General features: G+C 36.8%; 2 protein-coding genes across 6 annotated transcripts in view; one reads left to right on the top strand and one right to left on the bottom strand.

Moving 5' to 3' along the window:
* Ppp2r3c (protein phosphatase 2 regulatory subunit B''gamma) overlaps positions 1-12,067 on the bottom strand; it is a 35,705-nt gene extending 23,638 nt beyond the window's left edge. The window contains exons 1-6 of one of the 2 annotated variants that reach the window (XM_005322680.4): positions 11,928-12,067; positions 7,009-7,136; positions 3,654-3,758; positions 2,879-2,991; positions 2,096-2,193; positions 562-632 (exon numbers count right to left, since the gene is read on the bottom strand). In XM_005322680.4, coding sequence (XP_005322737.1) covers positions 562-632; positions 2,096-2,193; positions 2,879-2,991; positions 3,654-3,758; positions 7,009-7,136; positions 11,928-11,985 — 573 coding nt within the window. In that variant the 5' untranslated portion in view covers positions 11,986-12,067. The remainder of the gene's footprint in view (positions 1-561; positions 633-2,095; positions 2,194-2,878; positions 2,992-3,653; positions 3,759-7,008; positions 7,137-11,927) is intronic. The other variant, XM_013357454.4, reaches the window with a different exon arrangement.
* Prorp (protein only RNase P catalytic subunit) overlaps positions 12,013-12,910 on the top strand; it is a 132,810-nt gene continuing 131,912 nt past the window's right edge. The window contains exon 1 of one of the 4 annotated variants that reach the window (XM_013357452.4): positions 12,013-12,149. The gene's annotated coding sequence lies outside the window, so the exon portion shown is untranslated. The other 3 variants (XM_021724695.3, XM_005322681.5, XM_013357453.4) reach the window with 3 other exon arrangements.

The following is a 12,910-nucleotide window of genomic DNA, read 5'->3' as shown; positions in this document are numbered from 1 at the left end:
AGATTCCTTTCATAATTGACCTTATAGCCCTAAACCTGCAGGTGGGAATACAATCACATCTCTTATATTTCTTTAAAAATTCCTGGCCCAGTCCTGAGGTTGTAGTGCAGTGGTAGAGTACTTGTTAGCATGTGTGAGGCACTGGGTTTGATTCTCAACACCCCATAAGAATAAATAAAATAAAGGTCCATTGATGATTAAAAAAATAAATAAATCCCCGGCCCTTCTTAAAAGTCACATATTAATACCATTCAAGAGAGAGAAAAAGTTTTCACTATTTCTTCAGTGATTTTTAAACCTGTTAAAACATCACATTCTCTGCATTTTCCCCTTTGGAAGGCCTTTTTTAAAAAAAGCTTGAAGTATAAGAATCTAAAAAGGAATCTAAATGGTCAAAATGCATTTAAAACTTTATAGTAAACATATTGCTTATAAAATAGAAAAACACAAAAACTGAGAAACCAAATGTAGTAAGAATCACCTTAATCTCAATACTCAGTGATAACTACTGTTTAACATACTGGTGTCTATAATAGTGATTAAAAGCAAGTTAATACTTACAGATTCCCGAAGGTACCCTTGACCAGCAACATCATATAAACTGAGTCCTATTCTTGTTTGATGAAGCCAAACTGACAATAAAGAAAAAAATGCAATGCAATTATTAACACCTATCCTTTAGTGTGTATATGTATGTGTGTGGAAGAAGAGGTGAAATGCTAGATTAGAGCTGGACACAGTCGCTTAGCCTATAATCCCAGAGATGTGGGAGCCTGAGGCAGGAGGATCACAAATTCAAGGCTGGCCTATGCAATTTAGTGAGACTCTGTCTCACAAAATGAAAAGGGCTGGTGATATAACTCAGTATTAGAAAGCCCCTGGGTTCAACCCCTAGTACCACACACACACACACAAAAAAAGCTAACATGTGCTAGGCAAGCACTTTACCACTGAGTCACAACCCTATTTATAGCTTTCTTTATAGCCACCTATCATCCATAAAAAAACCCATCTATTAACTCTAAAAACCTATTTCTTCTCATACACACTGAGTAATCATTAATCCTAAAATTGTTTCAAACAAAACAAACATACCATTGAATGGCAGATTTCAACACTTCTATTATGACCAAAGCCACAATAAAACCGACATCCTTGGGGTTGGGGTTGAGGCTCAGCATTTGAGCGCTCGCCTTGCACTTTCGAGACCCTGGTTTTGATTCTCAGCACCACATAAAAATACATAAGTAAAATAAAGGTACTGTGTCCAACTACAACTAAAAAATAAATATTTTAAAAAAATAAAAATAAAACTGATACCCTTGAAGAAATCATTCTTTACCTATTAAAGTTGGTGTTCCACCAAATAGGAGTAGCTAACAGAATGTTACATCTTCAATGAAGCTGCTTTCATTCTACTGAGGTTGATTACAGCAGCCAAGAAAAAGATGGTACACAACAAGATTTCACAGATTATTATGGTATTTAACAGAAATCATAACAACTACAAATTGTTTAATAGAGGCTCCTTAAAATTGATGCAACAATCAAGGATTTGAAACTATCCTTTAAAACAACTCAACTTATAGCATTTTTTAAAATATTTATTTTTTAGTTGTAGTTGGACACAATATCTTTATTTATTTATTTTTATGTGGTATTGGGGATCAAACCAAGGCCTTGCCCATGCTAGGTGAGAGCTCTGCTACTGAGCCACAACCCCAGCTCCAACTTGTAGCATATTGATGAAATAAAATTACTAGTAAACTAAAATTATTTCAAATCACCATACATTAAAATTCTTGGTTCACCTTTCAGTATTTCTAATCAGCTATTATCTTTAGGGTACATGAAATTTTATTTTTATAATAAGGAACCCAAATTTAAAATATAAAATACCAGCTTTAGGAAGCTCCCTAAGAGTCATTATAATAATATGTACATAATCATGTATTGTTAAAAAGACAAGAAATCCTGCTATTCAAATTCAAGTAAAAGAGTTGTTTCACATGAAGAAATACTATAGAAGCAGACTAGAAATTTACTTGATTTCTAGATGGAAGGAATTCAATCAAGCACAAAGAAAATTGATTACCTTTTCGCATGACATAGTTAAAGAATTGCATGATGGAAATTCTTCCATAAGAATCTGTATGAAGGAGTTTAGCAAAGACTTTTGCAGTGAAAAATTGCCTAAGAAAAGAAAGAAAAGACTAGAGTATTCTGCCAACATAATATTAAAAAATGATTTCTAAGTGAATTAGCAAACAGCATAAATTTATATATTTAAAATCAAAGTGAAAAAATTAAAAGCAATAAGTATAGAAAACATGTAGTTCAAAAACTTAAAATATTAAGCCATTTATCATTGCATTCATTTTTTTCTTTACATTCTCCTGTGTTAAGAATGAAGTCCTAATGCATTTAACAAAACCATGCTATGTGCATGTATAAATATATCACAGTGAATTCCACCTTTATGTATATCTTTAAAACACCAATTAAAAATAAATAAATTAGTAAATAAAGATAGGTGAGTAGAGGAAAGGAATACAGGGAGGGAAAGACAAGAAATCAGGGAGCAAATTAAATTTCATACGTGTATGATTCTGTCAGAATGAACCCAACTATTAAATAACTATAAATGCACTAATAAAAACATTTTAAAAATTGGTATTTGGCAGTTACACTAAAAAAAGACATCTTAAACTGTCAACTATTTCTTTTAATCTTCATACAATATACTTTTTCTTGATTATAAATTATTTTATTAAATTTCATTAATAGCTCAAATTGTCTTTAATGTCATATGACAGACTTAAATTTTCCTTAACAGTCAAGGTATTTAAAATGCTATGCCTCTGTTAATTATTCTTACTTGCATTTTGGTCCAGCCTTTTCGCCAACCTTCAAAAAATTTTCATAATTGATCATTGCTTCCTCTCCAATCATAGGTGGTGTCTGGTGTTTGTCCAACAAAAACCATAAGTTCTTACCAAGAATTACAGAAATGAAAATGTTAAATTTTTTTCAAATGTAGTCAAATGCAACATTTCCATTGAAATGATAGTCTAATAGTAGAGATGTAATATTAAGACATAAAACAGCGGGGCTGGGGCTGGAGCTTAGCAGCAGAGTGCTTGTCTAGCATGAGTGAAACATTGGGTTAGATCCTTTGCACTGCAAAAAAATTAAGCAAATAAAATAAAGGCATGCTGTTCCTATGACTACAAAAATTTTTTTAAAAAGATATAAAATAGCTAACATTTATAGTGCCTACTAAGTCAGAAGTTTTTCAAATATAATTTCTCCTTAATCCACTTAACTATGTATAATGTAATGTATTTATACCTACTTTACAGTTGAGAATTGCATCACAGAGATATTAAGTCCATTGTCTAAGGTCGCAGAGTAGGACTGGGATTTGAAGCTCTGCAATCTGACCTGACATTAGAATCATACAGGGACTTAAAAAGAAATAAACTTAACAACACTACCCTTAGAGGATAATGGCCCATGCAAGCTCAGCAGCTGATTCTTGTGGCCACCTTATACATTACCATTCTGCACTACTAAGTCACTAGGCACCCTGAGATCCTACATGATTTAAGTAGATAACAATAAGAAATGGTTAACTTCTAACTTGATCTTACCTGTAATTCTTCATTATCTAAGAGTTCTCTGCTTTTCCTTTGGAGAAAAACAGCTCTGGATTCCTCTCTTAATTTCTGTAGTAAAACCTCATCTTCAGCTGGCAACTAAAAACACATTGTAAATTTCTACAGGTAAATTGTAAATTGAATCATGTAAAATATTACATGACTTCATGAGATAACTACATGGCACTTCCTCTGTTTGTTTTTTGATTCTTACCTTAATTTTGCTTAACATTCATTTAACAAAAAGAGATCCACAAACAATTTAGTGAACAGCAATGCTAGATCTCTGCCTTGAAAAAGCTATAGTCTAGTCCAAGTTTATTCTATATTCTTTTTTGGCAGGTGGTAGGATTGAATTCAGGGACACTCAACCACTGAGCCACATCCCTAGCCCTATTTTGTATTTTATTTAGAGACAAGGTCTCACTGAGTTGTTTAGTGTCTCCCAGCTGCTGAGACTGGCTTTGAATTTGCAATCCTCCTGGTTCAGCCTCCAGAGCTGCTCCGATTACAGGCATGTGCCACAGTACCTAGCTTATTTTATGTTCTTAAAGCTCTTAAAGCATTGTGTTTCCGATGGGCTTGGTGCTGCATGCCTGAAATCCCATCAGCTTGGGAGACTGAGTCAGGAGGATCATGAGTTCAAAGCCAGCCTTAGCAAAAGCGAGGTGCTAAGCAACTCAATGAGACCCTGTCTCTTAATAAAAAATACAAAAAGGGCTGGGGATGTGGCTCAGTGATTGAGTGCCCCTGAGTTCAATCCCCAGTACCCAAAAAAAAAAAAAAAAAAAAAAAAAAAAAGTATTGTGTTTCCATTGTGACCTCAGACTGATACTGAATTAAAGTAGGACTAGTTTAAGACTGACAGACATAGGAAAGCATGCCTGTTGAGACTGGATCACCTTCCTTCTTAGAGATGGTTAAGTCAGTGTCTATTATGTTGTCTTACAAGGCAGAGGGTTTGCCAAATGAGATAATTTCCATAAACAGAGCTTCAGAATACTCATTTCAACCTCAATTAAAACAATATGTTTTAAGGATTTCTTCCTCCTTTTCTACATTATCCTTGCTCTATTAAATGTACCTCAGTAGCCCTTGGTACAAATTGGATGTTGTGGTTTTCATCTTTCATTTCCAAATCTCAAAGAGGCCATCCTTCTCATCAAAAGGGATGTAGAAAAGAATAGAGAAAGAATTATTTGGAGGAGGAGGTGGAATTAGGGACAAGAGAGAGACACAGACAGTTAACCAGTTAATCAGACGAGGAGAAAAATGGTGACTAAAAATTATATATATGTTCTTTGAAGGATGAGGCCATGGAGAAGAAAAAGAAAGAAGAGAAAACTTTTCACAAATGTACAATTGCAGGCAGGAAACAATAATGGATCTGGAAATGGTCCCAGAGAGGAGAGAGAAGATAGGAGAAAAAGAATTCCTTCGGAAACCAGAAGGGAGATGGGCTGGTAATGTAGCTCAGAGGTATACTGCTTGTCTAGTATGTGCAAGGCCCTGAGTTTGGCCCCCAGCAAAGTAGAAATGAGAGAAAGAGAGAGAGAGAGAGAGAGAGAGAGAGAGAGAGAGAGAGAGAGAAAAAAGAAAAAAGGGGAGGAGTTGGGTACAGTGGCATATGCCTGTGATCCCAGGAGGTTGAGCCAGGAGGATTATAAATTCAAGGTTAGCCTCAATAACTCAGCAAGGCCCTCAGCAACTTAGTGAGACCTTATCTTAAAATAAAAAGGACTAGAGGATGTAGCTCATTGGTAAAGTGCCCCTGGGTTCAGTCAAAGAAAAAAGGAGGGAAAACCAGGAATGGTGACACATACTTGTAATCCCAGCAACTCAGCAGGCTGTAGGAAGATCATAAGTTTCAGGCCAGCCTGGGCAACTTAGCAAGACCCTATCTTAAAATAAAAATTTTTTAAAGTGCAGGGGATGTAGTGGTAGAACACTTGCCAAGCACGCATGAGATCCTGTGTTAAATTCCCAGTCTGTTTCTCTCCCTCTCTCTCCCTCCCCCCCCCCCCTCTCTCTCTCTCTCTCTCTATATATATATATATATATATATATCTCACACACACACACACACACACACACCCCCAAAGAAAAAAAAAAAGAAAGAAATGAAATTAAATGAAACCAGGAAAGGAAGACAAAATTTGATCTTGGAAGTGCAAGAAAATTCAGTCCTGAACTCAGGAATAAGGTCACAAAATTCCTACCCAAGGGGTATTCCTGGAGTAGTAAGATACTATTTGATAATCTAGTTTAAACGAGATAATAAGTATAGTCTTCTGCAGTAATTAGGCACTCAATAAATATCCATTCCCTTCCATCTCTTATAGGTTATTAAAACATTCACTTGTCTAGTTGTCTGTTTAATAACAGAAAAAACAGTAAAAAGCATATATGATGTGATCTCATTTTTGTTAAAAAAGAACATGTATACTCTCTCACAGAAATATGTAGAAGGATTCACGTAAAAACTGTATTTGTTTTGGTACCGAAAATTGAACCTAGGGGTGCTCAACCATGGGGGCCACATCCGCAGCCCTTTTTCCTTTTTATTTTTTGAGACAAGGTCTTGCTAAATTGCTTAGGGCCACATTAAATCACTAAATCGGGCCTCAAATTTGTAATCCTCCTGCCTTAGTCCCTGGAATTATAGGCTTGTGCCACCATGCCAGGTGAAAAATACTTTTTTCTTAAAAGTTTTTTCCTGGAAGAAATGTTTCAATAATTCATATTAACATTTCAATCCCTAAGAATGCCAGTTAAACATAATGTTTAATATTATAATGAATAAATTTAGAAGATATCATGTTCAAGAGACATCCAGCTAAGATTCCAAAGTTAACTTTTCTATAGTGGTTACCTTTTACATACTACTAAATAGGTCTTATTCTTTTGGTAGATTTCACTTTTCAGTATAAATAGTTTTCTTAAGGCCTTACTGTTTTGTCTATGCCCCCTTCAAAGACTTCTTTACAGTTTTGGCACAAGGAAACATATAATTAATTAAGTGAATCATTTTTAAGTTTTCCAATCTCCATCTATTTTTCAGTTTAGCCTTGAGCAAATTTTTATATCTCATAACATAGTGTTGTATACTACAACATAAAAAATCCAATAGAATACTAACACTAATATGTACTATAAAAATGAAGCATAGTTCAAAAAAAATGGGCAAAACCCAACTTATTTTCATAATAGTAATAAGATCAACTAGAATGGAAGAATATACAAAATTTAAATTTAATCTTCTGTTTTTTAAAATATAAAATTCTAATTCCATTTTTAAATTATATTTTATTTATAAACTTTAAGAGACATTTGATTAAATATCACTTACCCTATAATAAAACCGAGGAATGGTCTTATATAATTCATTTGTGTTTTTTCTACCTCCTTTCCATTCTGAGTAGTATTTGGTAAATAAATCCATTTCTTCATCTTTTAATTCTTGTTCACTTTTTTGATCTGATAACAAAAAGGATTAAGGGGAGAAAAGCTCTCTTAAAAATCAAGTAATATTTTTACTCAAGTCATTGTAGATACCATAGTCTAATTAAAATAGTTGCAGAATTTCATGTTAACTTTCTTGAAATACTAAGGATCACTATCTGTCACTAAAATAGCTTCTTCTACATCTTCATAGACACTGGAGCTAGGAGTAAATAAAACAACCTCTGACTCCATGAATTTTCAACTTCATAATCATTGTTCCTCTCCCTTATGCAAAAAAACCTCTTTCTGAAGTCAAACCTCAAGGCTCTATTACCCTCCAACCTGCCTCTTGTTGGTGCATAACTGTCTCTTTCAGTCAGTCCTCCTTACTTAGATGAATAAACATTTATGTGAGTGACTGAGATCCCTAAGACTTTAAAAAGGCTTTCATCTCTACTCTGTCACTCAGTTTCATTATAGTACCACAGATCTTACTGCTCCTCTTCTGAAATCCTTAAAACTCTAATACATATCAGATCATTTTGTCTGGTCATTGAAAACCACAGAGCCATAATATTTGCTCTTTGGGCTTCACTGAAATTTTCAATCTATGATCTATTCTCTCAAAAGTTTATTTTTGTCTTTCTGTGTCTCTTCTCCAACAAGCTTCTTGTTCCCTTATACTCCTTTTATGACAGTATTTTTGTTGCATCTTTCATGTTAATTTTTATCCTTGGACAAACCTATAATTCAATTTCTTTATGCATATGGCTCAGTGCTATTGGAAAAAAAACTGCAAAATTTTGCAAATAAATGAGAACACATCTTACCACCAAATTTAGCAATGTGGAAATCACTAAAGATGCTTGATAAACAGGAATAGAGATTTAACCAAAAAGGCTTTTAGGAAGTATTGTTATAAGAGAAACAAAAATAAGGCACATCTAGAGGTAGAAATAAATGCAAAAAAGTTTATTTAAGGGGCTGGGGATGTGGCTCAAGCGGTAGCGCGCTCGCCTGTCATGCGTGCGGCCTGGGTTCGAGCCTCAGCACCACATACCAACAAAGATGTTGTGTCCACCGAGAACTAAAAAAATAAATATTAAAAAAAAATTCTCTCTCTCTCTCTCTCTCCTCTCACTCTCTCTTAAAAAAAAAAAAAGTTTATTTAAGGAGATGGGGTTGTAGCTCAGTGGTGGGAGTGCTTGCTTAGCATGTGTGAAGTACTGGGTTCAATACTCAGCACCACACAAAAATAAATAAATAAAAGAAAGGTATTGTGTTCATCTACAACTAAAAAAAATATTTTTAAAAGTTTAAGATAAAAAAATACATTTTCCTTTATATACTAATAGGAATGACTAAGAAAATCTGATGCAGGAAAGAAGGCAATTGTTAAGAATACAACTATGAGGGGGCTGGGGATGTGGCTCAAGCGGTAGCGTGTTCGCCTGGCATGTGCAGCCTGGGTTCGATCCTCAGCACCACATACAAACAAAGATGTTGTGTCCGCCGAAAACTAAAAAATAAATATTAAAAAAAATTCTCTCTCTCTCTCTTTAAAAAAGAAAAAAAAAAGAATACAACTATGAGATCCTCTAAAGAAAATAATGCCAAGAGTTAATAAATGGGATGGCATCATTAAAAGCTTCTACACAACAAAGGATACAATCAGGAATGTTAAGAGAGAACCCACAAAATGGGAGAAAAATCTTTGCTAGCTACTCTTCTGACAGAAGATTAATATCTAGAACATGTAAAGAACTCAAATAATTTTACATAAAAAACAAATAATCCAATTAATAAATGGGCAAAGGAATTATATAAACACTTCTCAAAATAAGAAATACAAATGATCAATAAATATATTGAAAAAATATTCAACATCATTAGCAATTAGAGAAACTCAAATCAAAACTACACTAAGATTTCAGCTTACACCAGTCAGAAAGACAGGAATCAAGAATACAAATGATAATAAATGCTGGAGAGGATGTGAGTACGTTGTTGGTGGGATTGTAAATTAGTACAACCATTATGGAAATCAGTATGGAGGTTCCTTAAAAAACTAGAATGGAACCATCATATGATTCAGGTATACCACTCCTCAGTATTTATCCTGAAAAGTCATCATACTACAGTGATACATGCCTACCCATGTTTATAGCAGCACATTCACAACAGCCAAACTATGGAACCAGAATAAGTATCCATCGATGGATGAATAGATAAAGAAAATGTGTATATATGCACAATGAAGTTCCATTTAGCCATAAAGAAAAAATGAAATTATGTCATTTGCAGAAAAATGGATACAACTAAAGACTATTATGTTAAGCAAAGTAAGAGAAACTCAGAAGGTCAAGGGTCATATGTTTTCTCTCATATGTGGAAACTAGAGAGGAAAAAAGAAAAGACAGATGGGAGCAGATCTCATGAAAATCAAAGGAAGATCAGTAGATAAAAGGGACCAAGAGGTGAGAGGTGGAGAGGGAGGAAGAAAGTATTGGGGAGAATGATATTGGCCAAAATATGTTGTTATATTATGTGCACATACAAATATGTGACAACAAATCACACCATTATGTATAACTATTAATATACCAATAAAAAATGTGGAAAAAAAGGTACATCTTTGAGTAGGTAAAAAAGGGATTGAGCACAAAGGATGGGATCTAATACACTGATGCGGAAATGGCCTTAAAAAGGAGCTATTATCTGTACAACCTAGATAACTTTTTTTTTGGTGGGGGGTGGGTACCAGGGAATGAATGAACTAAAGGACACTTGACCATTGAACCACAGTCCCAGCCCTATTTTGTATTTTATTTAGAGACAAGGTCTCACTTTTGCTGAGGCTGGCTTTGAACTCATGATCCTCCTGCCTCAGCCTCCTGAGTCACTGGGATCACAGGCTTGCGCCACAGTGCTAGAGAGCTTATTATTTTTGTTATTTTTCTTCTCTCCCCACACTAAAGTGTAAATTATACAAGGACAGGGAGTTTGGGCCTTCCCCAGCTCCAAAAAAAAGTGCTAGGGATTAAACCCAGAGATGCTTTACCACTAAGCTACATCCCTAACCCTTTCTATTTTGAGACAGGGCTTCCTTAAATTGCTGAGGCTGGCCTGGAACTTGACTCTTGCCTCAGTCTTCTGAGTAGTTGGGATTATAGATGTATGCCATCATGCCCCAAAAGTAAAGGGATTTTTGTTGTTTTACTCACTGCTGTAGACTAGAATATTACTAGGTACATAATAAGCATGTAATAAGTATATGTTAAAAAATGGAGTATGTTCAAGAACTATGGTGAGGGGCCGGGGTTGTGACTCAGTGGTGTAACACTTGCTGAGCATGCATAGGCACTGGGTTCGATCCTGGCACCATATAAAAATAATCAAAATAAAGGTATTGTGTCCATCTACAACTAAAAAAAAAAAACTATGATGAAAAGAAAGTAGAAGTACAGGCAACTTGTTTGAGAGGCATTCCTTTTTTGTGTGTTTATGCTGTAGATTTTACTTTACCACTGAGCTACATCCCTGGTGCCAGAAGTAGGCCTAAAAAGAGTTCAAAGAAATGTAGCAGAAGCTAAAGGGATTGTGGGTTCAAATAACTTTTTCTTAATGTGGGGAATATTATAGAACGACATCGTGTTTTATACCTGTAATCTCAGCAAATGGGGAGGCTAAGGCAGGAGAATTACAAATTCAAGGTCAACTTCAGCAACTTACTAAGAACCTCAGCAATTTAGCAAGACACTGTCTCAAAATTGAAAAGAAAAAAAAAAGACAACTGGGGACGTAGTTCAGTGGAGAAGCACTTCTGGGGTTCAGGGAAGGAGGGAAGGAGGGAAGGAGGGAAGGAAGGAAGAAAGGAAGAAAGAAAAAAGAAATGGTCCAGAAGACAAGGAAATTTTGATGATTATGAGAGGAAGGTTAAAAATGGAGAGAAATCAGTTAAAGAAAGTGAATGTGTGTAGAGCTAATGGTTTAGCTTAATGGTAGAACACTTGCACAAGGCTTTGGGTTTGACTCCCAGCATGGAAGGAGGGGGAAAAAAAGGAAGGGAATGGAATCTATGTTATCTAGTGCAATACTGAAATTACTCCTCTTGAGTAGGAGCATGAACTGTTCATTCAGACAAATGAGACAAAGTGTTTGGCCACCCATGGCCAGCAGCTGACAGAAATGGTAAATGGGAACACGTGAAGTTCTCCTTCGACTACTACTTTCTCAATGAGATATATTTTAAAAAACAAACAAGGTCATCAACTGAAGGTGAGGACAAACTGGAGGTTTGGGAGAAATTCAGTGTATAGTGAATGCCTAGAGGAACACTTTAGGTTGGTGGATTGAGACAATTCACCACAGTTGTTTTTCTCCCAGCCAATTTCAGCAGCCCTGTGAGAGCGTATAATAGGAAAGATTTAACCAGGTGGGTTCATATGCCAAATATGAAGGATAAGGGTTAAGTAAAAAAGGAATATAAAATCTAAAATGGGGAAGGAGGAAAGTGAAAAGTTCGACAGCAAAAAGACCACAGGATCAATGAATTATAAGTCCCAGTGAGGTTTAAGAGTTGTTGGAGCCAGGGTTATTCTGTTATTTCTCACAAGTCTAGACCAAGACCCTGGAAGTCAGAAGCTCAGGCTAAAGAAGTGTGGTTCAATCCTTTTGGAAGCCCAAAGCATACTCCACTCCGCCTCCTTTGTCCAGAAGTACGTCAGAAGTGAAAAGCAGGGCTTTCACTTGCTCCTCCTCCCCTTTCTTCCCCCTCCTCTAGTTTAGGGCCGGGCTATCCCAGCAGGCGGCTCCCAAACTCACTGTTTGGATCGGTGTTGGGCGTCGTTAATCGCCTGCGAAGCACTTCTTTCCAGTCCATGGCAGAATTCCGCGCAGTAGCTCCGGCATTTGCTGTTTATTAACCGCTCCACCCCACCAGCTCGGACGTCAGACTCTGCCAAACTCCGTAGAGATTAAGAAGGCCGCCCAACCGCCATCTTTGATGTGGGCGGAAGTCTTGGCTAAAGGAAAAAAACGGCCACTGTAGGTGTAACGGAGGATACAGCAATTATGGTATCTGGGGGGAAGCAGAGATGCAAAATGCAAAACCGATTTTGAAGGCTAGAATAAGGAAGACCTCGTATTTCTTAAGGGTGAGCCTTTGGAGCGTATGCACCACGTGATTCAGGAGTTCACGGGTGCTTCCGGCTTGAGAGACGCGGCTTCTACACAATTTTTTTTTTTCATTCTTCTGGAGACGCTAACGGTCTCTAGAATGTACAGACGCTTCAGTAGGGCCGTTTCCATCCCACCCCGCCTGCGGCACTACACGTTTCAAAATTGCCTTTTTTCTTGCCGCCAGGCCTTGCCCAACGCGTGCCACTCCCCGGCGTGCCCTCGGTAGCGCGGTGCGTTGTGGACACCGTAGTTTCCGCCGCGTCTAAGGTTGGGTTAAGCCTGAGTACTGTGGTGAGTTGTTGAATGAAGTGAACTTAAGAGAGATTCGTACATAGTCGTGTCCGCACCTTTCGAGGACCACGCTTTCTTATCTGAGTTGTTGGCGCGACAGACCCCCCCCCCGTCCCCGCCTCCTCCAGGACTCATCTTCCCCCACCTGACGAATTTGGCGGCCTGGGGAGAGTTGTTAGGCAAGGGAGAGGGGCCACTAGATGGCTTTCGTCGCTGTCGCTGCTAGTGGGACTGGGGTAGGGGCCTCTTGGTTTGGTTTTCAGTTTAATTCCTCCTTTCCAGCGCCTATGGGATCCAACCCCTTTTGAGGATAGTGGTGAATCACTTGAGTCAAA

This window comes from Ictidomys tridecemlineatus, chromosome 5 (assembly GCF_052094955.1).
Source record: "Ictidomys tridecemlineatus isolate mIctTri1 chromosome 5, mIctTri1.hap1, whole genome shotgun sequence".
NCBI lineage: Eukaryota > Metazoa > Chordata > Mammalia > Rodentia > Sciuridae > Ictidomys > Ictidomys tridecemlineatus.
This window is presented reverse-complemented; position numbering and strand designations above follow the sequence as displayed.